The sequence below is a fragment of the Falco cherrug genome, chromosome 15 (assembly GCF_023634085.1).
Source record: "Falco cherrug isolate bFalChe1 chromosome 15, bFalChe1.pri, whole genome shotgun sequence".
Classification (NCBI taxonomy): domain Eukaryota; kingdom Metazoa; phylum Chordata; class Aves; order Falconiformes; family Falconidae; genus Falco; species Falco cherrug.
In genome coordinates, this window is record NC_073711.1 from 24017434 (window position 1) to 24042102 (window position 24669).

The 24669-nt window shown below is 49.0% G+C and overlaps 2 protein-coding genes across 4 annotated transcripts; both read left to right on the forward strand.

Annotated features, from left to right (window-relative positions):
• The first annotated feature begins 456 nt into the window (after positions 1-456).
• LOC102046271 (V-set and immunoglobulin domain-containing protein 4-like) lies at positions 457-10415 on the forward strand. 2 transcript variants are annotated; one of them, XM_055727824.1, is made up of 9 exons: positions 457-612; positions 1593-1949; positions 2579-2860; positions 3739-3807; positions 4496-4573; positions 4862-4930; positions 5681-5794; positions 7060-7081; positions 8221-10415. In XM_055727824.1, the coding sequence occupies exons 1-9, from the start codon at positions 558-560 to the stop codon at positions 8417-8419; spliced, it is 1245 nt and encodes a 414-aa protein (XP_055583799.1). In that variant the 5' UTR covers positions 457-557; the 3' UTR covers positions 8420-10415. The 2 variants fall into 2 exon arrangements, with proteins under 2 accessions (XP_055583799.1, XP_055583800.1); XM_055727825.1 differs by lacking the exon at positions 4496-4573.
• A 5311-nt stretch (positions 10416-15726) lies between these two features.
• On the forward strand, positions 15727-24120 carry LOC102046094 (V-set and immunoglobulin domain-containing protein 4). Of its 2 annotated transcripts, XM_055727545.1 has the most exons (7): positions 15727-15965; positions 18551-18907; positions 19563-19844; positions 20154-20249; positions 21464-21577; positions 22069-22090; positions 22995-24120. In XM_055727545.1, exons 1-7 carry the CDS (start codon positions 15911-15913, stop codon positions 23203-23205), a joined length of 1137 nt encoding a protein of 378 aa, XP_055583520.1. In that variant the 5' UTR covers positions 15727-15910; the 3' UTR covers positions 23206-24120. The 2 variants fall into 2 exon arrangements, with proteins under 2 accessions (XP_055583520.1, XP_005441054.1); XM_005440997.3 differs by lacking the exon at positions 21464-21577 and having other exon boundaries at positions 15729-15965.
• The last annotated feature ends 549 nt before the right edge of the window (positions 24121-24669 follow it).

Below are 24669 nucleotides of genomic sequence, written 5' to 3' on the forward strand. Positions count from 1 at the left end.
GATGTAATAATATAGGATATTTTTGTCTCATGCTGTTAATGCAGCTATTTAGGGTGTTTCATTAATCTTAATTTAAAATACAGTGGTGAGCTTCACAGAAAAGCTGGTAAGAAAATGAATAGTAAGGACCTTGGTTGTTTAGTTCCTTAAAGTGTACTCTTTCAGACCTTCTTGTATGTAACAGGCATGTTAAAACTTATTATTTAGAGTAAAAAGAAACAAAGGAAATGTTTTTTTTTAAAGTGGAATTAAAAAAATGAAGGGGGGGAAGCATACTCAGGAGGAAATATGAAATAGAGTTGAAGTAATTCTTAAACTTTCCTCTTTTTTACCCTCCCTTAGGACTTCTGCCCACACCTCTGACAGTCATTGCCAAGACACTTTTTTTTTTTTTTTTTTTTTTTTTTCTGAAAAAGAGGAAGGAAAGACCATCAACAGCTGTCCTGGCTTCTCGATGACAAAGTGAGCAAAGAAAGGGAGGTGTTCCTGATTTACCCCTGACTTTGAGAGAACAGGGCTGTCCTGCTTGAGCAGGACAAGGCGCAGCACTGGGGAGGATGCGAGTGCTGGTAAGAGCAGCTCTGCTTCTGAGTCCTCTTCTTGTCTGCAACGGTGAGTCTTGGGGAAGGCATCCTGCCCCGGCAGCTCCTCCCAGGCACGGGTCTGCCTGCCTGTGGGCGGTTGTGTGTGGGGGGCTCTGTGTTGGGAATGGGGCTGTAGGAGGAAGGCCAACATCTTTGCATGCTGATGGCTCCATGCTAGGTTGTCGCAAATCCAGTGGCTGCGGTGTGCAATGGTGTGTGAAGGCTGTGGAGATGCTGCCCACCTACTTCAAGTGAGGGCTGTTTCACAGAGCACTGCAAGCGGCCCAGCACAAAGGGTCTGGGTAGTTCTTGTGTTCCCAGGAGCAGGGAGGTTTGCAAACCAGGAGAAAAGGGTAAAGAAGTGTCTGTGGAGGTGTAGGTTTAGCCCCAAGAGTGACAAAAATGTACTGGGACAAAGGTGATGGACCTAATTTTTACAGGAAAATTTAGCTACTTTGATCCATTGCCTAAGTTCCTTAAATTCAGTTTAGTCTGAAACAGCAGTTTCTTTCAGAAGAACAAACGGGCGGGAGAGGAGAGAAAACTGTTCATACGGTGATTTGCTGTTGACATGCAGCGCTTGCGAGGAAAGCCCCAGGCGTGGTGTGAGGTGGCGGCAGGCACTGTGCAGCTCGGGATCCAGGCAAACTCCTCCTGCAGGTCCCAGTCATCTGCTAACCGTGGCCCCTGCTCTGCCCACATCTGCTTGCTAGCAGGTACACGCCAGGCAGAGCAGGTGCCAGGCTGAGCAGGTGCCACGCTGCACACATGGCACATGTCAGTGGCCCTGGCAGTCTGCTGCCTCCCACCTGTTTTCCTCGTGCCACATTGCCTTCTTGTTAGCTTATCCCTGGTCACGCCACCCCTCACACCTACGCTGGCTGCCCATGCTCTGGCTTTGGTGGATTCCACTTGCTGATGCTCTCACCAACACTTCATCACCCAGGAGCTGCCTTCACCATGATTGCTTTGTTTTCTGTAAATTTTCTTTCTTCGTTCTTCCTGCAGCTTTTCTGGACCTGACTGGCCCCAGTGAGGTCAAAGGTGTATGGAAGGGGTCTGCCACCTTGCCGTGTACCTATGTGCCTGTGAAGGGCTTTGTGCAGCAAACCCTCAAGTGGACTGTGGTACATGACCACAGCTCCAGCACAGTCTTTTGGAGGGATGGCTCTGATGACAACATTCTCCTGTCCAAGTACAGGGGCAGGGTCAGCGTTCCGAGGGACACCCCAGGGAACGTGTCTCTCCACATCCAGAACCTGCAGATCTCTGACAGGGGAACCTACGCTTGCCGGGTCACCTGGAGAGCCAGCAACAACAGCCTGATAGCAAAAGAGATCACCACTGAAGTGGAGGTTGTTAAAGGTAAACCCGAGAGGGAAGCTGCGCAGGGGTGGAAGGCTTGGCTCAGGAAGGCTTTTAGGGATTGCACAGATCAGGTAGGCAGTGACCACCCGCCTTAAATGCAGAAGCATTTTGCTGAGTGGCACCAGGCTCCATCAAGAAGCAGCAAATAGGTCAGAGGGAGAAATTCTGCCCAGGGTGCTGCACCCTGAGGTTCAGGAGCTGGGTGAGGATTTGTGGCCTCTTGCTCACCAGTTTCTCCCTGGCTCTACTGGTACTTGATGGCTCAGCGTTTCCAAGGGGGACAAGCCAGAGGGGAAGTCCCTGGGATATTGCATTGCTTTTCTTTGACTACACTTCATCAGCACAAGCCCGGTCTCCCTCTCCCTGGGCAGTGGTGATTTATAAAGGAATGGAGAGGGCATCAACACAGCAGAGCAAGCCTCCATGCAGGAGGTGCAATGGGTGGCATAGCTGGTACAGGCACGGGTGAACTGAGCTTAATGTGCGCAGAGAGGCAACACAAGAGCCGTGCCCCTCTTCCTCCTGGGAAAGCGCTGAGAGCTAGAGCCAGAGCTGCCGTGGCAGGGGGACCTTGCCCAGCCAGCCAGGGCCAGCGTGACCTGGGCCCTGTCTGCTTTGTCTTCCAGTTGCTGTGACCAAGCCCGTCATCAGGGCGGGTGAGCTGGGGCTGGCAGTGCCGGCAGGAGCCAGGACCAGCCTGACCTGTGTGGCCGACGGGTCCCCCCCCATCAGCTACCGCTGGTTCAGGAGCACCCCGGGAGGGAAAGCCCTGCTCCTGAGCAGCCAGGCTGAGCTGGCGTGGGACAGCCTGCAGCCCTCCGACGCCGGGAAGTACTACTGTGAGGCAGAGAACAGGGCTGGAGCCAGGGCAGTGCAGCAGAGCGACACCGTTGAGCTGACAGTGAGAGGTGAGTCCCCAGAGCCACAGCTCGATGAGAACATCTGGAGTCCTTCCATACTGGAATGGAACAACGTTCCTGCTTCCTTTCCCTGAAAGAAGAAAACACAAAAACCTTTTGCTTTCGGTACTCTAAAGCACTTCTCACCACTGGCTCCGATTTTTCTATCCTTTATTATATCCTGTATTGTTTCCCTCCTCCTCTTTAGAGGAACTGCTCTTTTCTCATGCAAAAGAGGTTTTAAATACAAACTGCGTATTCATTCCTCTTTGGCTTTTTTGAAGTTCTTGCTGGCTGTGTAATGCTGCCTCTTGCAGTTTAGCAAGTTTAGACGAGGAATCGGCACTTCATTTGGAGTACGAGAAACACATGGGTGGTAATTCAGCAGTTGAAAAAAATAAAACCAGCCTTTGTTTTTTATAACTGGCTACGTATTTCAGGAAAACACACTGCACTTCAGACACACTCTATGTTCTGATGTATCCATCTGCAAGGTGGTACATGATGGATGCCTTGTGGGAGACTTGCTCCTTTCATTGGCTGGTAACTTGGTCATCAGTGCCATGAAGCCTGTGGCCGCAGAGCCAAGCACAGATCCCTCAGGTGACCTTTGAAAAAGGCAAAGCCTGCTGAGCTCCCAGGGGCACTAAGGCAAGGGCTGAACAACACATTGTTTTTCACAGCAGTTGCACATAGGAGCGTACAGCAGGGAACAAGGTTTAACGATGGCCGTCCTTGTTAATGCTGCTAGCATGCAGACCCTGCCTGTCCTCTGGGTAGTGGCTGCTCCCTTATGGTCTTATCCCACCGGTGGGGAAGTTCTGTATTGTAGCAGCACCGTAAACAGGGTCGTACTCCAATGTGAGCCTCTCTTGTTCTCCTTGCAGATCTGCCCACCACAACAGTGGCCTCTCAGAGCGATGTGGGAACCTCGGGAAGACATCACTCCAGCACAGGTCAGGGCAACGGCAGCCATGGCTGACAGCAAGGACAAGGGTTCAGGGGAGGATTTGACACTGACGGATTTTGTGGCTGGGGAATACAGTCTTGACAATATTGTGGTTTAGTCCATACATCACAGCTCTTAATCCAGAAGTTTCTGAACGTAGAACATCCTCCTTTGCTCAATCTCCAGTCCACAGAGGGCTTTTGGCTTGCCCTTACAGAGGTCGTGTCTCTGTACAAGGCTCTGTACGTGTCTTAGGGCTCCTAGAAACACCATTTCCTAACCTGTAGACCATATAGGATGTTCCTGGTTCTGGTTTTGGTTTTTCTGGTTGGGTTTTTTTAGGGCTTCTCTGCTTGTTTTCTGGCCTTGAATGAAAGCTGCTGAAGTGGGAGGCAGAGCTAGTATTGCTAGCAGCACATCCAAGTGATGTAAAAGCTGCCTCAGACCTGACTGGAAATAGTCTGCCTTACCAGGGACGGTTGTTTTGAGGGAGGGCTTGTGATTTCCAGTTTGGTTTTGTGCTATGTGGGAATTCAGACCTGTGCTAGAGTAGGGCTGCTTGTGGAAACTGTATTTTTGGGTTATGTTTAATGTTAATTTGTAGTGCCTCACCAATCAGACAGCAGGCTGTGGGAATCAGCGTCAACTAGCAGAAGCTGAGAGAAGATGTTGACAATTGTTGACTATTGTTACAGAAAAAAACCAAACAGAGCTGGTGTTTGGAGGTACCTCAGGAATCCCTTGGACATCACTGGGCTCCACTGTTGTCACAGGTGTGTGTGTATAGACATACACGCATTGGATGCATACGTATATGTGTATATATAGTTTGTGTGTACATAGATACTGTATATGGTATATAGACACTACATACTATCTATTGTGTATATACAATACTATATATACTCTATATATTATAGTATATATATTGTATTAATTTCTAGAGTTTGCATATTTTTGCTGCCTTGTAATTACCGTTCTTTGTTGATCCTACAGCTGTAATCCCAGATCTCCTGGTGCTAAAATGCACAGTGAGCCTTTCACTCCTGTTTGTTTTGCAGATCTGCCCGTAACAGTAGCAACTTCTTGGAAAGGTGTGGGAAATTCAGAAAAGAATTCTACAACTCAGAGTAAGTGGAGAGCAAAAGAAAGTGAAGAACAAGATTAGGGACCCAAATGGCTGCTCAGCACTTTCAGCCTCAAAATTAGTTTTCTGCCTTTTGGCTGCAAATTGTATTGATGGCTGTTCCCAAGGGACCTAGGTGATTCATGGTGGCTCTTTAAAAGACCCTGGATGTTTTTATGTGGGTGGGAAAAAACCAAAGCTTTCATAGTTGGAGCATACGGAGTTGTTGCTGTGTTCCCGAACGGTAGTCACCTTCGATCTTTTCTTTGAGTGTCCAAGCTGGAACAGCAGAAAAGCCTCTGTGTGCAACTCAAACAGATGATCTCTGCCTCCTCTCACTTTGCAGTGCTGTGGTAGGTTTAAACATGTTCCAAATACAGCTGAACAGTGTCCTTTATTGAAAAGCTGAGACCCTCTATTTCATGTGTAGTGCAACTACTGCGCCCAGCTCGCAGCTGCAACTAACCTCAGTGTTAAGAGGCTCGGTGGGCTGTCCTCCTGGCCGCAGCCCCTGGGCGAGATGCACGTGCGGTACATCTGGTCGGGTCACGCAGCTGTGCCTGTGCAGAGCCCTGTGAGCAAGGTGCTGTTCAGATGGGGATGAGCAGGAACAGGCACACGTGCTCCCACCCTGCATGCCTGCAACAGGGCTGGCTGCTGTTGTCCTTGGAAGTGGTCAGCATCACGCAGCTGCTGCCACCCTGACCTGGGAGGGCTTCTCTGTTCAAAAGTCTTCTGCTCTGTGTTGTTCTAGATGTCCAGAGGACTCACCTGCCCCTGTACCTGGTCATCCTGATTGCTGTGGTCTGCAGTGCTGTTGTTTTCCTTGTCATCTTTCTTATCATTTGCATTAGAAAGCCCAAAGATGGTGAGTAAAATGTTCTGGAAAACTTAAGTATGTTGTGCCTGCCCAGCTTGGTCTGACTATTGGCTCAACTGTAAACTTTGAGGGGTCTGGGGGCAGGGGCTGGCACTGTGCTCCCAGCTGCTGGGAGCAGCTCTGGCTCCCATGCCACACAGGCAGTTGAGCAAAACATGCCTGGATCAGAGCAGGTGGGGGAAGGTCTGAAAAGGCAGAGAAGCCCCTTTTCCTCAGGGAAAGCCAGTGGCAGCAGCTGGGGAGCTCTGCCAGGTGCTAGCTGGTGAGGATGCCGCAGGTGGGATGGGCTGGGGTAGCAAGGCAGACTCTGCAGTGCTGCTGCCTCGGGGGATGTCCCTGACCCCCCCCCCCCCCCCCCCCCCCCCCCCCCCGGGCCATCCAATGGCACTCAGCTGCAGCCGTGCCACCCTTGCTCTGCCATGGTTCCTTGGGGACAGTTACTTCCCAATGGTCCTCATGGGCATCCTGTGGCTCTCAAACTTGCTTGCTCCACTGAGTTTGTTGATCATATTGTTTAAGGTACCTGGTATGAGTTAATCTTGTCCTGCTGCTTTAAAACACCTGTTTGCACCAGCTGCTGTTTAGTATTTCTGCTTAGTTAGTACCTGGTGGAAAAGAGGCCATCATTAATTCTCCCTACTCAATATGAATTGATTTCCTTTCTAGTCTTCAGACGTAGGACATATTTACTGAATACTTCTGTCTCCTCTGCACTAACAGCAGGTGACTCTTGACAAATGCTCTCTTAGAGCCCCTGTCCCACCAGCAGCACTTGGCTGGGTACAGAGAACATGGGGAGGGGCTGGGGTTTGGCATTTTTAATACTGATGGCTGTCATTTTCTCCTTGGCCCTTTGTTCCTTTAAATCATTAATAATTATTGGCAAATATGCCTCTTGCCTTTTTTCTAAAGGAATTGGGAATAACCTCAAAATTGTTCTTTATTGAGCTTCTAGCAAATAGGAAAATTGTTGGAACTGGCAACTTCCAGTTTCTAAACTCAGCTTTACCTTTGACCTTAGGCCAGTTATTTTGATCCAGTTGTGCTACAGCTGGGATATGGATTGTTTTAATTTTCTTGGGCTGAATCCTGGGAATAGGAGTCACCATCCACCTAACGTGATACCCAAGGTTCCTATTTTCATTCTGTCTTCAGAGGTCACTTTTTTATATCAAGAGGAGATATAGGAGAAATTCCTTTTTGAGAATATAAACGCAAATTATTGATACACATTTCTGATTATTCTTTTCCAGCTCGGGTCTATGAAGTAAAATTGTGAGTATAACCCTTTATCTAACATGCTGATGAGTCTTTGGGGACTGTATCACAGCGGGGCAGGGGGAACCGAACGGTGCTACTCAGCAGTCAAGATGAAAAGCCTCTTAAGCAGTATGGAAGAAGAGGTTCAAAGTTAGCTCAGTAGTGCATCGTACTGATGGTCTGGTGGCTTTCCACATCAACACATAATGTGAGGAAGAAAGATCTTTTCCTTTGCAATATTAGTATCATAAAAATGAGCAAGAGCTGTTCAGTAACTTCTCAGCCCAATGAGACCTATTGAAGATCATTGCCAAGGTTAAATTCCCAGTGTTTTTTCAAATTCAAAGAACAGGAATTTCCCTTCTGGAGAGCTAAGGCTCCTGATGCACAGATTATACTCTGACTTATCCCTGAAATATCCTTATTTGAACTTGTCTCTTTTAATCATAGCTGTGGCAGGAAGTTATAGCTATTTCTAAACTCAGGTTTCAGCATACGGATCTACTTGTAACCTATGGAAGCTACACTGAAAAGCTTCCAGAAAAGAATCCAGTCGAAACGTACCTAGATAAAAATTAAAGTGCTGATGACTTGAATGCCATGGCAGAACATGCTAGCAGCATTTGCCCAGGGGCTGTGCTTTCCAGTTTACAAAGCAACATTTTAAGTTAACAGTTGAACCCTGAGCAACCAAAGGAATGGCATGGTAGCATTTGTCCTCAGAGGATTTACCTTCATTTTAAAGATACTAGACATCATAAGCCACATGGTGGATGTGGGCTGCATTCAGCTCACCATTTGCCATGCCTCCACCACTTTAAGTATAGATATATAGAGATGGGTATTTACCTTGCAAAGAGTAGCTGTCTCGTTGTGCCATTTCAAGAAATGGTGGCAATCCTTGTGTTGCTTACACACCTTCTGCCTCTGAAACTCTCCCCGGGTTGGAGGCGGTGCTGCTATAATGCTCAAGGTTCTCCTGCCACCTGGAAGCAAAGGACAAGGTTCTCTCCTTCAGAATACTCTCACTATCCAGTGGCCCAGGTTTATGTGGGTTAGAATCAGACCAAAATCTTGCTCTAAATCTTGATGGTTGGGAGATGCTTTGTCTGCTCTGGTTGCAACTTGTCTTTCATTTTGTATTTTAATTTCAGCCATAACTCGAGAGCAGCAGCTTCTTCAGGGTGTGAAAGTACAGGTCATTATGAGGAACCCATCTCCTGCACTGAAAACAACTATGTGATGGAGCCTGTGAAAAACCAAGGATCTGAAGAAATAAATACAAAAGAGAATGAATATGTCTGTGTTGAAAATACCCAGGAATCTGAATATGAAGTAGGGGATGCTGTATGAGAACCAACAGTGCTCTACAAGTAGCAGTCCTGGAGTTTACCTTCATCCAGGCAAAATTTACCTTCCTATTCACCTTTGCCTCTGAAAAATAGGTTGGACAAGCAGGTTTTGCTCCTCCATGATTTGTGGAGCCTTAACAATCTTTGCAGTGAAAATGCAAACCTCTTTAGGAAGTTCAGTTACAGACCACTGTATCAAACTTCTGATTTTGCTTTTCTTTGTTCCCCTTCACCACCTCTGTAGAAGAACACCCTTTGAAAGCTAGGGTATGCAGGTCCCAGGTCAAAAGCACTGTACTAAAGCTGTGGCTTTATATGACCAGAAGGGTCCATGTTCACAGCCTTCATGTGGTGGGAGCAGAACTGGCACCAGCACCAAGAGCTGCTGAGTGTCTCCATCATCATTGGGTAAGAAGCACAGCACAAGGCTGGCCTGGGAGCTGGCGTTTTTCCTCCCATCTGCCTCAAGTGCTGTGTAAGTGGTAGAATGTCCTTTCAAATGTGAAACAGCCCTTAGAGAAACACTGAAAGACAGATTAAAGCCAGGATCAAACCAAGAACCTGACCACACCAGCAGCAGCAGCACAAAAAAGACTGTCCCGTGCACCCACTGTGCTGCACTGTCCATGCCTGGCTGCAGCTCATGGTGGGCACACTGGTGGGCACACTGCGGTTCTGGTGCTGCATGGCTTGGGTGACTGACTGCAACATGGCACACTCCTTGAGTTCACCTTCTCTATTCTCTTTTTAATGCATGTTTAATATTTGAAAGAAATCAGATACTTTCCCATAAGTTTGTGGATAGGATTGTTTACACATGCCTAAATAATTTTGATATATAAGTATTTTTGTACCATTGGCTCATCTTTAAAATGCCAGCAAGCACTCACAATTACAGCTCCTTAGTAGATACTCATGAAGGTACTTTCCTCCTGGCTTCAAAGGCCTGAAAAGTAAATGGGGAGCTGAAAAGCTTTGTTATTCATAATTTGTACTACACTGAGTAAATCTAAAACATGGATACTTCAGAGTTATGGAAGAACCTTTTTATAATGAATGACAGGGCAAGGCCATGTCCAATTAAAAGCCATGTGGACAGATGTAAAACAAAACAAGGGGTGAGAGGGAAATTGGTGACACAGCTACAGGATCAGTGGGGCCCCAGACTTGCCCTTCACCCTCAGGAAAGATGTGCATCTGCAGTTCTTTGCAAGCATCAGCTCAAAATTCACCAGTGTTCAGAAGGAGTGCTGGGTGCTATTGGGAAAGGCAATGCAATAGAAAGCAGGATTGCAGCACTGTAAAAACCTGTGGAATGCTTCTACCTGATGTATGCTTGTAGGACTCTCATCTTGAAAGGGTTTGACAAAGCTAGAGAAGTTAATGAGAATGACAATAAAGGATGATTAGTGACCTGAAACCACTTCAGTGCAAATGCATTATAATCTCTCAGCTTGGGGGGAAGGCGGGGAGAAGAATGAGGCTAAATAAGCAAAGCATAGTCATCATGGCCAGCATGGAGAAGATGAATAGGGTCTATTTGTTTACAGTTTCTCCAAAGAGAAAAGGAAGCAGACATTAGCTAAAGTTAACTGGTAGCACTTTTAAAGGGGGTGGAAAAGTACTTCTTTTATGCAATACAGAAATAAGCATGCTCTGAAAACCCAAAGTACACAGAGGTCCTAGAAGAAATTAGAGGACTGAAAAGTACAACAGTTCATCGCAATTCACAGACTGCCTGGCACGCTTCACAGGTACTTATCAGTGCCCTTGTACTTTCTCTCTGAATTTCCTGTATGACAAGTTTTATTTCTCTTTATTAAGAATATATTTAAAAATCACGGGCTGGGAGAACTTTGATTTCCAAAAGGAAAGGGAACAATGAGCAGCTTTTGTTGGTGATGATGTCTTGGTAAAAATTGTCAATATGCACATGCAGCTTATTGCAAACATGGAGAGGCAAATGAAAATCATTAAACTTCAGGACTGCAAAGTTAGTAGATTTTCTCATACTTCTCTATTTTGCCTATACAAGGTGTGTGTGTGTGCATGTGAATGTCTGCATGTGCCCAGGAATTATGCTTTTAGGAGCATATTAGGTCCCTCTACTTGAAAGCAGAGGAATTATTGTGAATCTGATGGAGTCTGGGATACATCGTGAACGCTGTGTCAGATGATGTGTGTAGGCTGTAGTCAGAAATGCAAGAGCTGCTACTAGTCCATTGTGAGGTTCAGAGCTAATGAAATAAGACGTTCAGGATGTGAAAGAAAATTACTTCTACTATGAAGAGTGTAAAAAGCCAGTGAAGTCTGTTGGTCTTCCTTTCTAAGCAGGAAGGTGAGTAGGGAAGGAGAACTGTTGCAATAGTATTGCAAGTCACACAGTTATCACAAAAAGGGTTTTCCAGAGAACAACAGGAAAATCATGACTGGATGGTGTGTTAATGTGATGACAAATTGTCAGTGTTGCAATTTTATGGGAAACTGTCATATTTTCTTAATCTTTCAATTCTACATGAGGTTGCAGTTTTTGCAGCCCTGCAATAATATTCTTTAGAATGAGGTTTCAAAAGTGCGTGTGTGCATGTGCTTGGTAGGGAGGAAATGGGAAGGGAATGTCACTGTTACTGGAAATCAGCCCACCTGCCTAAGCTCCATTCCAGAAACAAACATATTTCAGTGGAAATACAGAACTTCATTGCTATATGGAGCAACTGGAAAGCGGAGATACACCAAAGTCAAGCAACAGGCTGAACATCTGAGCAAAGAGGAGGGCATGCCATGTGCTGCTTGGCAACTGCAGAGAAAAGAGCTTGTCCTTTCTGTAAGCGGTGTTATGGGTACAGCCATCCAGACTGGTAGGCTTGGCTCCTCGGAGGAGAGCTGAGCTCTGCATGGACAGAAGGACGCCAATGCATGAGCTCTTCCCTCCCTGCCTGTATTTCCACCACTGGTGGCCTTGACCTAGCCAGGAAAGACCATCTGTGCTGTACTAGGCTGAGGCAGTTATTTTAAGCGGCATCACCCCTGCTATCAACTCTTTTGGGAATTAGCTTGCTTTTCCTTCTCCTTTCATCCTTGTTTTCAGAGAGGTGTTGTGGATTTGGCACAAGATGCCAAAGCACCACTAAAGGCTCTGGGGAAGTCAAAGTGCTGGACAGAGAGACCCAGCGTGCACGCTGGGTGTGTTTGCTCAGGTGGGAGTGCAGTGACGCTCGATATGCTCAGAATACCCCAACATGACTGCCACAGCTACCCAAACGGGGCTTGGCTTGGGCTGCCTGAGACAGCTCGCAGTGCTGTGTCTGCAGTGGCGTGATGTGGCCAGAGCGCCAGACCAAGAAGAAGAGAGCACTGAGGCAAGATAGAGGTATGGAGCCAAAGGGCCTTCCAGGAAAGGGCAGGCTGGCCACAGCGCGGGCTGAGCACATCAGGTATGCTCACTGTTGGCACCCTATGGATGACGGCTGTCAGGTATCCCACAGCTGTGCCACAAAATAAAAAAAAAAATCAATTCCAGTTGCATTGCAAAGCCGCAGGCAATGTAGCCATACAAACATGGATAAACAGCAGGTTTATACTGGCTGGACAACCACAACCAGGAGCTGGTGATGTTAAATAAAACTGTTTTAAGGCACACAGTAAAAGACAAGCTCATAAAACTGAAAAGAAATCCACGAAATAGGTTCCTTGTGTGTTTTGTGTCTGCATGCGCTGTTGGCCAGCTGGGCAATGCAGGAGAGGGCCTGGAGCCTAACCACCGCAGTGCGGGGCACCGCTGGGGGAAAAGGGCAGTCGCTGCGCACCTTATGCAGCACACCAATGGCATCCTGTAGCATGCCAGGAAGGCGAGCCGAGGTTAAGGCAGATCTTCCTAGACCAGCACTTGTGTTTACGAAATCCAGAGCTCAACCATCCTTCGTGGGCCACTGAAGGGGGAAATGGGAAGCTTGCAAGGAGCAAGCATTGTGACAGCAGTGAGGCTACCAAACACGGCAATAGCTAGCGTGCATGATGACTGCAGGTAAAGGTAAAACCTGTATTGCTTTAACAGCTGAATTTGTGAAGCCTATCTGTGGCACCAAGTAGGAAATGAGTGCTCAGGTGAGATCCTGTATGTGGGTCCCTTTCTTAGTGCTAGGAAGTATTTACAAGGAGCTGGCCAGAATAATGGGTAACTGAGAAAAGATGTCGTTGACCTGGGAATTCCTGGGAAGAGACGTTAATTTACAGAAACAGAACTTGTGTATCACATTTCTATCGCACAGGTCTTGCAGGAGATGTTCATTTACACTAAGCTTCTGTTTCTTTAGGTGGACCAAAGGTCACGTTTCCAATACTGTCTGTACAATTATCTGGTATATGTGAAGAGAATTGTGGTGTACATGACTGCAGCAGCTCATACAATTAGCTTTTGTGGGACATCCAAAAAGGGCTTAGTAAACCACAGTCTGTTTAGTCAGATCTCTGAGCTGGCTATGGCTGGACCAAATCAGAATATCTTAAGTCTTGCAGTAAAAACTGCCTTTTTTTTGAGTGCAGATGGTTCAAAAAGAGCACTTTTGAGACATTTCTTCTTCAGATACCTACTTTTTGGTCGTTTGCTGAAAGCTTAGTACTGAATTTCACACCCTTGCAGACTAAAAATCTTATTCCATTGCCAGGAAAACTGTAGCAAACTTCTCTAGCCTCTGGCAGACTATGTCAAAACATGAGTGTAAGATGCAAGCTCTGCAGAGTTGGTCCCTATGACTAGGGTCTGAGGTCCCACCTGCACTCCTTTTCAGGGAAACAGGGACTTTACTGTGCCACCTCTAGCCTGTGATGCAGTAGCAGAGACTGCGGAACAGAGAGCTATACTGGCTGCTTTGCCTGAGTTGTGATACTTGAAGAAATTATGCTTGAAAGCGTGTCATGTCCAGTATGTGGAAGGAAGGTGGGTACCTGCTGGGGGGGAAGGCTGCAGGGTGCTTTGTCAACCTGGCACTGCAAGGGGGAAAGTGACGGACTCAATCCAAAGCAGAGACACTGAAATAAATAGAATTAATTATAATAAAACAGGTAACTAGCCACAACGCCTGGGATATTAAAGTTTTTTTCTTCATGTGTTCAGATGCAAAACTATGAGGAGTCCCTCTGGTAAGAAAGAAATGGGCTGACTGTGACTCAGGGAGGAGAAAACTAGCAGCCTCTCTGTCCCAGGGGGAGAAAGATGTCATGCATATCATGTTTGAGGAACTACAGTTCTTCACGTTTTAGCTAAATAGTTATTTTTTCATCCTGTATAATTACAGCTTCAGGAAGTGTTGCATTTCTGGTTCGGAAAGCAGCCCGATCAGCAGTTTTAGCTTTGGTTTTCAGCTCGTTCCAGGGCACGTTCCCCAAAATCCAGCTCCTTTTAAAAATCTTTCACATGTGATAGAAGCTTGTCCCAGCAAATTATCTTGAATCATGGGCCAGGGTGTGCAAAAGGTTGGGTTTAAATCATATCTCTGAAAATGGACTCGTATTTACTCTTTCAGTGACATTGCTTGAACTGCGCCTTCTCCATAGCCCCGGCAGGTCTAACTGCATCTGTAGCTGCACTGCAATAGGGCACCGTTTCTGGGCAGGTGGTAGAAAATGGAGCTTTTGCAGGGAAATTCCTATCACAGTAAAGAGCAGGATGTTGGGGTTTTTAATACCTCTTCTCTGGACATTTTCTGTTAAAACAGAAAAAAGCAGTAGAAGTGGCATCCGAAGTTTTGTGGTCTAAAAGGCTCAGACTGTTTGGCAAAGAAACTAGTGCTGGTTGTCTTCCTTGCTCAGGTCACAGAGTGACCTGCTCAGAAGGTGAACCAGGCTGCACTCAGGGAGTCTGCTGCTGCTGAAGCTGGTACATGCGTGTGGTGGAAAAGCTGAAGGAGCTGAAGACATGAAGGAAATGGAATTGAGCATCAACAGGTTGGTCCCTGCCTCATAATCCTGCACGGTGCTAGGTGAGTCAGTGCACTCGGACCTGTGCTTTTCCATCTCTGGATGCCCAGTTTTGAGCTCTTATGGTACAATGGAGATGGTTGCTGAGCCCCTGAGCACTCTGCTGAGCAATACCATCACACACACGTCAGATGAAACTGAATTCATGCTTTACAAGCGTACTCAGGTTTGCTTCTCCTTGCTACCAAGCGCTTGACTGTGTAGTCATCATAAAGCTCTTTCACTGTGAAGTGAATGTAAATGTGGAAGAAAAGAAATTAAAAAAGAAACACACAATCATGAGCATCTGTTCAACATCTTCGTCAGCAACATGGACACAGGGATTGAGTGCACCCTTGGCAAGTTTGCCAGCGACACCCAGCTGTGTGGCGCAGCTGACACGCTGGGGGGAAGGGATGCCATCCGGAGGGACCTTCACAGGCTTGAGAGGTGGGCCCATGGGAACCTCATGCAGTTCAGCAAGGCCAAGTGCAAGGTCCTGCATGTGGATCGGGGCAATCCTAAGCACAGATACAAGTTAGGCAGAGAATGGATTGAAAGCAGCCCTGACGAGAAGGACTGGAGGGTATTGGCTGATGAGAAGCTCAACATGACCCAGCGATGTGTGCGTGCAGCCCAGAGCCAACCGTACCCTGGGCTGCATCCCCAGCAGCATGGCCAACAGGTTGAGGGAGGTGATTCTTCCCCTCTACTCCACTCTCATGAGACCCCACCTGCAGTAGTGTGTGCAGCTCTGGAGCCCACCAGCACAAGTAGGTCATGGACCTGTCAGAGCAGGTCCAGAAGAGGCCACAAAGATGATCAGAGGGCTGGAGCACCTCTCCTATGGAGACTGGCTGGGAAAGGTGGGGCTGTTCAGCCTGGAGCAGAGCAGGCTCTGGGGGAGACCTTGTGGCACCTTCCAGTACCTGAAGGGGCCGACAAGAAAGCTGGGGAGGGGCTTTGTACGGGGGGGTGCAGTGACAGGGCGGGGGGGGAATGGCTCTAAGCTGACCGAGGGCAGACTTAGGGCAGATACTGGGAAGAAATTCTTCCCCGTGAGGGCGGCGCTGGCAGAGGCTGCCCAGAGCAGCTGTGGGTGCCCCATCCCTGGGGGTGCTCAGGGCCAGGCTGGATGGGGCTGGGGGCAACCTGGGCTGGTGGGAGGTGTCCCTGCCCATGGCAGGGAGGTGGAACACAATGATCTGTATGGTTCCTTCCAATCCAAACCATTCTGTGATTTTATGAATAATAATAAAAAAGAGCACTAGTCAGAAAAGTCAAGAGGATGGTAAGAGAAGTGGGTGGGGACAGGGGAACATGCAATGGAACTGGAAAGATCCTTATAGTCTTTGTCCATCCTTCACTCTTCACCTAACTCAGCAGTGAAATGGACTCGTGATATTTCAGAAAGAGGATCTGACATGACAAAGGACAGAAGAAAGGGAAGTGTTCTTCACTTGCATTCTGGTCCCAGGAGTGTGGGGGTCTCTCACAAATTGCAGGGAAAGGAGGACAGGCCTGCAGCTCTGGGAGAATGGGAGAAGTTGTGCGGATAGTGGTGTTTGTGATGGCTTTCATCAGCTGCAATGGTGAGTAAATGCTTCAATGCATAGGAACAAAAATCAGAGTACTAAGAGGATAGGGAAAATCTTTCGAATTACAGTGTCTTAATTTTTAAAAATTGTCAAGTGTAGGAAGTTTTAGTTTCTTGTATGAAAAAATAGAGCCTAAGGATTTGCAGGAGTCTCCCTTGGTATCAGATATGACAAGGTGCTTTTAAGAGTGGGGGCAAATGGGCAAAAAAGTATTGGGCAAAAGCTCAGCTTCCACACCCCAAAGCAAGAGCAAAACATGATTGCTGAGGACCCTTGGAAAGCACTTGCTCAGTGTGTTAGCTTCCGAAACAGTCTTTGTGAAGCTGGAATATACATTCTTCTGGAATTTCATAACGCATCACCATTGTTCTGCTACCGTGGTCCTGGGAAGAAGAGCTGTAATTGTGCAACAAGGTGCAGGCACACACATGATCCCCCTTGGTCTCTCCTGATCTTATGACTCTCTAGGCACACCAGGAGAGGTGATGCTGGAATCTTTGCTTCAATTCATATGCCCATGAGGCATATGTGCCACTCCTAGGGCACATATGACACTGACACTGGAAGAGGAAGGTTTTGGGAAACAGGAGAAAGGTGCTTTAACAAGCTGTATACAGAAGCACAGAATTGCTCCTGACATTTAGAAAATGGGTTGAAGTACTTTCCCCACTTATCATAAAAAAGGCAGCTTTGCAGATTTCTGGGATCTGCCTCTCAAGTGACTTATTGTGAGTTAATGCAGCTGAACATAATCAGCCTTTCTGGGGAGGATGGGAAAGGGGGAGCGGGATAAGGGGGTATGGGTAGAGGTGAGCCAAGTCCAGCTAAATTCAGGTAACCTGCTATTTACATGAGGCGCTTCCCAGAGGAGCTGTGGTCTCAGTGGGCCGGCAGCTGGAGGCATTGCAAGAATGAGCCAGGTACCACAAAATCCATCCCCTCTTCTCCTGCACCCACTTGAGTGCCTGGCAGGGTTCTTATCTGGTTGAAGCAGGTAGGATCCAAATAGGTCAGATCTGAAGTTTTCTAAGGCTAAAGAAAAAAGTTTGGGTTTGGTCCACCGTTCCTGTTCCAGGTCCAGTACTTCAAAGTACATTCCTAAAGGCTCCTGCCTGCATGGTACTTCCAGGCCACCAGGACAGCTGGTGCTGGCAAACTAGGAAGGAAGAGGCTCATTCATTTTAGAAAATGGGCCAGAATATGACAGTTCAATTTTTTTCTTTTCCGTTATCATGCATTATACATAATTTAAATAAATCCCTCTGATCAGTCTCTAATGTAGCCCTTCAGGTTTTTGTCTGGTCCAGCTCTATTTCCCTCTGTTGGGAGAATTCATATTGTTTGTCTGGAAGGCTACATCCTAGTTTAAGAAGTGTCACTGGGAGGAAATACTTTTAAAAATGCTGTCTCAGAGATTTTTATTTTGTTGAGTTTCTCCCACTCCTTCCAATCAGCTCTCCCTTGGAATCATCCCCACTAACGTTGAAACTGGTCATATACAGAGTGCAGCTGCTCCACAGGGAATCAGTGCACACTGGCAGCTATTTCAAGGCACATAGCAAGGCAAAATAATATTGGAGAAATGTTTAAACAAAATTATGTCCAGATGAATACACTGAACAGCAAACATACTTGAACTTGAGTGCACCAAATGCCTTGAGGTTATTTCTGAGCAGCTTCCTAAGTAGCTTCCACCCTTCTTAGTTTTTCTTGATGGGAGCTTGTGAAAAGAAGAGGAGGAGCAATGGAAAACCTTTAAAAATTGATATATCAAGGAGTTGCATTTGACTGGCATGTGAGATTTGAAAAATGGAGCTGTGCCTGCTCTATGTCAGCCAGTAAAGGAAAACCAAGGCTCCATGTCAGAAATAATCTTCCACCATACTCAGCCCCAGCTGTCCCCTTAGCCGCCCCTGCAGACCCAGGTCCATAGATGCTCGCCTGCCTTTCTCCTTGGCACTTCCAGTCAGCTCTAGGACAGGCTGTTGCACAGAGAAGTGCTGCTGGGTCCTGTGAGCACCAGGGAAGTTGCACTAAAAAATAGTGACATTAATGAATGCAAACATGTTGCATTCACTGTTAATTGCAGTGAAGCAGTAAACTTGCTTTGTTCATCCTTCCTCCCATATAGAAGGTAGAAGCCAACATTGCAAGTGGTGTTAGAGCATCCCGTGTCAGTTGCTGTTTGACTCACCATGTGCAAGCGGGAGCAGAAAGCCAAGAAGCAGAGGTAGGGTGTAAAGGCTGGGGCTAGAGAGCAGGAATAAGAGACAGAATATAAGACTATAGCTGTGATGTTGCCACCAGGAGTAGGATTTGTGCTTCTCTGTACCAAGAAGGAATTAAGAACTGGCAAGTGTTCAGAAAGAAACAATAAAAATAGCCATGAGGTTGAAGCAACTGTTCACTTCCCTGTGCTCAGTGAGTGGGGACAGGCCCTGGTTTAGCTGGTTGCGGTCTACAGGACATCTAAGACATGGCTGTGTGCTGTGGCTTCCACTGCCCGCTCATCCTATCTATTCTAAGGACATTCTCCTCCTGCATTCTTATTTCTTCCTTTTAACTGTTGTTCCCTGCAGCCCTCCTGGATCTGTCTGGTGTCCCCCAGGTCAAGGGCACGTGGATGGCAACCACCACTTTACCGTGTGCATACATGCCCTCAGAAGGTTTCACACAGCAAATGCTCAGCTGGAGCATAGAGCGAGACCATAGGACCTCTACCATCTTTCGGAGGGACGATTCTGGTGACCACATCCTGTTGGCTCAGTTCCGAGACCGGGTCAGCGTCCCAAAGCACAGCCCAGGGAACGCCTCACTCCTAATTGAGAACCTCGAAATGCCTGACAGTGGACACTACACCTGTAAAGTCATCTGGAGGTCTGAAAACAACAGCTTGGTAACAAAGGAGGTGACCACTGTGGTTAAAGTAGTCAAAGGTAAATCCTGCCACAAAGCCCTGCTCTTGTGTAGCCAGTCTAATCCACAGAGCACATTGAAGCAGCTGCTGGTGGGAACAGACTTTCACACCATAATGTCTACCTACATCCAGGCTGGATGTGAGGCATCCTCCTCCCTCCAGCCCCTCTTCTCCACTCACAGAGGCATAGGGGCAGGCTGAGGAGGGGGGATCGGTCAGTATACACCACAGTCTGGATCTACCAATGGGCCACTTGAACCTGTGGTGCTTGAGAGAACATCCAGCTCTGGTTTTGGTTCTGTGCAGGAGCCAGCATCCCTGTGGTTCTTGTAGCAAGAGGGACAGCAAGTGGGTGTTGTACTAACCAAATCTGCCTTCTCCCCATCCCGAGCATCTTCAGCAGGTGCTAGAAATAATTTTCTGCAAGGGGGCAGCCACATGACAGAACAGGACTTGTGTGATACAACAGTAGCAATGGCAGTATAGCTGGTGTAAACCTGGCTTTAGGCAAGAGTAAACTGAGCTTAATGTGCGCAGAGAGGCAACACAAGAGCCGTGCCCCTCTTCCTCCTGGGAAAGCGCTGAGAGCTAGAGCCAGAGCTGCCGTGGCAGGGGGACCTTGCCCAGCCAGCCAGGGCCAGCGTGACCTGGGCCCTGTCTGCTTTGTCTTCCAGTTGCTGTGACCAAGCCCGTCATCAGGGCGGGTGAGCTGGGGCTGGCAGTGCCGGCAGGAGCCAGGACCAGCCTGACCTGTGTGGCCGACGGGTCCCCCCCCATCAGCTACCGCTGGTTCAGGAGCACCCCGGGAGGGAAAGCCCTGCTCCTGAGCAGCCAGGCTGAGCTGGCGTGGGACAGCCTGCAGCCCTCCGACGCCGGGAAGTACTACTGTGAGGCAGAGAACAGGGCTGGAGCCAGGGCAGTGCAGCAGAGCGACACCGTTGAGCTGACAGTGAGAGGTGAGTCCCCAGAGCAGAGCTCCTCATCTCCACTGCAGGGAGTTTCCTCTTTTACAGCAGGATCAGACATGCTAAATATGAATGGTGTCTCAATTGCCCCAAGAGGAAACCACAGGGGCTGGCATCCTCCCTGCTTCAGAGGGTGCCTGGTCATGGCAGGGGTCAGGAAAATGTCCCCTGTGTCCCTCCAGGGCCAAAGCTGTGCAGTATGGGAGCCTGACTCCTGCACTGGGCATGTCTTGCTCTCATTTGGCTTGTACTGTAGACAGGGAGTGGGGGAAACAGCCTGATGACCTGACTCTCCTGCAGGGTCCCCAGTCACACAGCAGCCCAGTGCTGGGACTGACAGGCACGCCAGACCCCCGCTCACCCCTCGAGGCAGTGGGACCCAGCAAGTGCCCACAGGTGAGTGACCTGGGCTGCAAGGAAGGGCTGCTTTCACCCTGGCACTCTGTGAGTGACAAAGAAGGCGAATGAGGCAAATCCACTTGATGTTCCTTTTGGGCTGTAGATCCTTTCTGCTTGTGGGAGAGACAGGCCACCCTGTGCCCCAGATGCAGGTGCTTGCCTGTGGGTAGCTGGGTTGGAGCTCCCCAGGATGGCAGCAGAGCCAGTGCTAGAGGGACCACAGCCTGGGAAACTGGGGGATGAACAGCTTCAGCCCACCTGGGGCAAGAAGCCTGGTGTGGGGCTTCATGTGTCAGGCAGCCTTAAGGTGCAGCCGCTGACAGTAAAGCCCCCCAGACCAAGAAGTCACCGTAGGAGACATATAGTCCTGTGGATGCCTGGATGTGTCCAAGCAGGACAAAGCCGAAGCCATGCCATAGCCAGCCACAAGTGGTGGTGCCTAGAGCTCTTATGCACCAGGGCTGCCAGGGACCCACGGGCTGATGGCCGGGGAGGTGGGGAGGCCAGTGCCACGTGCTGCCCGCATGACTGCCGGCGGGACACACATCAGGGATGAAAATCCGGCTGGTGGCTCCAAGAGCAGGTCCGGCAGGTGTTCTCAACGCGCACCTCAGGCGCGGCAGCTTGCAAGAATCAACGTGTGGCGCGCTCCTCAGAAGAGGACAGGCAGCTCAGGACAGCCGTCACGTCCAGGCTGGGCCGGGCAGCGGGCCGGGCCCGCCAGCCAGCGGAGGGGGCTGCCTACCCCAGCCCGGGAGGGTCCCGCTGCGCTGAGCCTTAGCTCTGGCAGGCCTTCCTGCCGCCACGCCGGGCTCCGGGAGGGAGGCCGTGCCGGAGGGGCCTCCCACTGCCGCAGGAGAGTGGAGTGCGCTGGACACGGCCGGGTTGGCCGACGCGTCTGCAGGCCCGGCCTTGCCGGCAGCCGCTGCCGCGGGGAAGCCACCCCCGCCCCGCCCGGCCTCGGGTTTTCCCCGGGCCAGGGCTGCCCTGCTGGTTGCGCGCCCACGGGCCTGCCCGAGCGCGGTCGTGGCCCGGCATTTTGCCTCCCCTTTCAGACCGAAAGGGGCTGAGAACACCGGCCCCGGCCTCGGCTTACAGCCGCGGGCAAGCGCGGCCCGAGGCGCTGCGCAGGTCCCAGCCCGAAGTTCGAGGGGTGGGGGTGGGGGTGGCTCCCCCACGCCCGCCGCTCACAGCGCTTCCCCCGCCCGCAGGGACCCCCCCGACCGCGCCCGCCGCGCCCCTGTACGCGCTGCCGGCCGCGCTGGGCGGGGCCGCGCTGGGGGCGCTGGTGGCCGCGCTGCTGCGCCGCAGGCCTGGCAAGAAGGGTGAGCGGCCGGGGGACGAGGCGGGACGGGACGGGACGGGGCCGGGCGGCGGTGGGGGCCCGGGCCGGGCTGGGCTGGGGCCGGAGGGCGGTGGGGGCCCGGGCCGGGCTGGGCTGGGGCCGGAGGGCGGTGGGGGCCCGGGCCGGGCTGGGCTGGGGCCGGAGGGCGGTGGGGGCCCGGGCCGGGCTGGGCTGGGGCCGGAGGGCGGTGGCGGGAGCGGCGGGAAGCCCGGCCCGAGGCGGGACGGGGGCGGGGGTGGGGGTGGCCCTCGTCCGAGGGTTCGGGGCGGGACGGCGCGGTGCTCGCCTCGGCTCCATCCCCAACCCCGGCAGCCACATCCTATTCCCATCGGCCCCAGTTGGTCCCTTCCCCAGAGAGGCAGGGTGGGAGGGTTATTCCTGAAGGTGGGAATACCTGGAAGCAGCTGGTTTTTTTCTGTGACACATAAAACATATTGATGCACATCTTTGATTCTTCTTTTGTTTTCCCAGAACCTCTCTATGAAGTTGCTTTGTGAGTACAGATTTTCATGTGGATCGTTAAGAAGACTTTGAGGGCATCATACTGATGTCTCCAAAAAGCCTCTTTGCTCAGTGAAAAACCAAATATTTCTTTGACTTGCAGGAGGAGGATCTGAATACCTTGGCAGTCCATTTAGTTAGCAGCATGAGGGCATTAATATTTTAATGCATGAGATAGCAAGAGTCCACTCTTTGATATGTTAGAATGAGGGAAAGGTATTCAGGGTCCTTCGATCTGCCTCATAGATGCCATGGGAAAACCGTTCTCTGTAGTAAATTCCCACTGTTATTTCACAAAGAAAAAAAAAATTCACAAAAAAATTGTCAGCTTTTCCCTCAAGCTCAGTTCCTTCTATACATGCCTTTCCCTTTAAGAAACATGTCCCAGTGCTTATCCAAGTGTTTTTGTATTTTGTGCAATTCCTGTTTGTTTACAATGATACAAACATATCTTCTGCCTTGTCACAATCTCAGCCTTTAATCCCTTCATGCTACTTTTCTATTCAGAGAAATACCTGTGCCATCTGTAGTCTCACACATTGCCATTTTCCCAGTTACTACTGGTAGTTACTTTCTAAAGGCTAGGCCATCTGCTGGTAACTCTTGAGTATAATACAGTAATGCTATGTGAGTTTATGGTACATAAACAGTGTTTACATACATGTACATGTGTACATAGTACATAGCAGTGTTAACTGTTTGTTGCCTCTTCTTGTGTGTGTAATTCTTTTAATGTTACTTTCTATTGTCTTTCAGAGCCTCCCAGGCCCTCACTAGATTAATATAAATTTTGCTGTTCCACGGATTATGTGGTAGATCTTGTCTTTGGCTAAGGTGTAAATCAAATGACTTCTGATGTAGTCATCCTTCTCAATAGTGTCTCTCTGTTGTTTCAGCTGCAGCACTGCAGATGTCATGAGATTGGAGACTGATGTGGAAGTCCCTGTTAAGTGCCTACACAAGAAGACAAATTGTAAGACTGAAACATTCAATGATACTTTCACTGTGAAAGATGACAGCCACAACAGCGTATACATCAGGAAGAATCCTGAGTATGAGAACCTTGTGAGTGCAATGGAATCAGAATATGAAACAGAAAGAATTTAGTAGAGTACCAGCTTTTCCTCATGAGCAGCCGTGCAGGGCTGCAGATACTCAATGGTAAACTTTACCAAAGGAAAATCTTCTTCCTGTCTGCCTCCTGCTGTGATAAATGTACCAGTCTCACTGCTTTCCTTAACCTAGGGGAACTACATAATCTCGGGCTTTGGCAAATGAAGCTCATTGGTGCGGAAACCCTCAGCCAGGTGATTATCAACCTACTTTTACAGAGCAAATAATTTCTGAGCCTGAAGGGCCAAGGTGAGGAAGAGAGGATCTGAAGGAGTGGAAACACTTTGGCCTGCAAATTGAGGTGTAGCTGGGTGCAGTGCTGCTAGCCAGTAACACTGGTAAGGTGTACTTTCCAGTGCATGTTCCCCTGTTAGGACATCCCAGACTGCAAGGAGCTGAGGAGCCGGGGATTGTGCTGGAAATGGATGCCGTCTGGCTTTTCACGTTCAACAATTACTGGTTGTACATCCTGCTTGTCCTTGAGTCTTTTTTATTAGAGCATAATAAAGGGACTGCAGAGGGGGGGAGTGATGTCCCAGGAATGTAATTTTTGCTATCAGACTGGAGCTCATTGCTTAGAGGAAGAGGAAATGGCCCTGTGGGTGATGAGCCTCCTAACTGCCACCCTCTGGTTTTCTCCCGGAAAAGCAGAATTGGTGTTGAAGGAAATGCTAGAATTTTCCTTTTACCGTGTGGGGACCAAACGCATAATAAAAGAGAGAAATCTGAGGCACGTGGAATAATGATGGAGCGAGGGACCTCCCTGGACACAACAGACTGATGTTGATTCACTCTGTGGGACTTGAATCAATCTGTCTTGATTACAACAGAGATATTAACTCTGACCTATGTTATGGGAATGCTGTGAGTGCTCATGTTTGTACCTTGAAATACACTTGAAAAGTGCTCAATTAGTGCAATGTGTTTTCTTTTCCAGGGCAAATACAAAAGGCTTCAAAGGATTTTGTTGCATATGAATTCTGACTTCCTTGGTATTTCACCATGCAGTGCCATCATTTTTCTGTTGCTTGCAAATTTGTCCTTTTTCTCAGTCTTCTGATTTAATTCTGCAGAACAGGCAAGAGTACAGTCATGGCCATGGTTTGACTTGGAAGTTTGACTTGGGTTTCCCTTTTAAAGAGGAGAGGACAGGAGGGGGGTGTCAAGTCAGCCCACACTGGACTCCTCGCGTGACTATACCTCACCGCATCCCCCAAAGCCAGTTGCTGGGGTCATGGTGCTGCCTCCACATGCAAAGCCACAAACCTGCAGCTGCCTACTACTGCAGTGAGAGACCAGTAAGTCACAGTGCTCCAAACTGTGCCAACGTCAGGCTGAGGCCTGGAGTCAATGGAAAAAACTCGTTTCAGTGTGTTAGAAGCATCAGTGCTTGAGCTGGGCACTTTTAAGGCATGACGGTTTGCCATTAGCACCTTTCTTCCAGATGCTTCAGCTAGT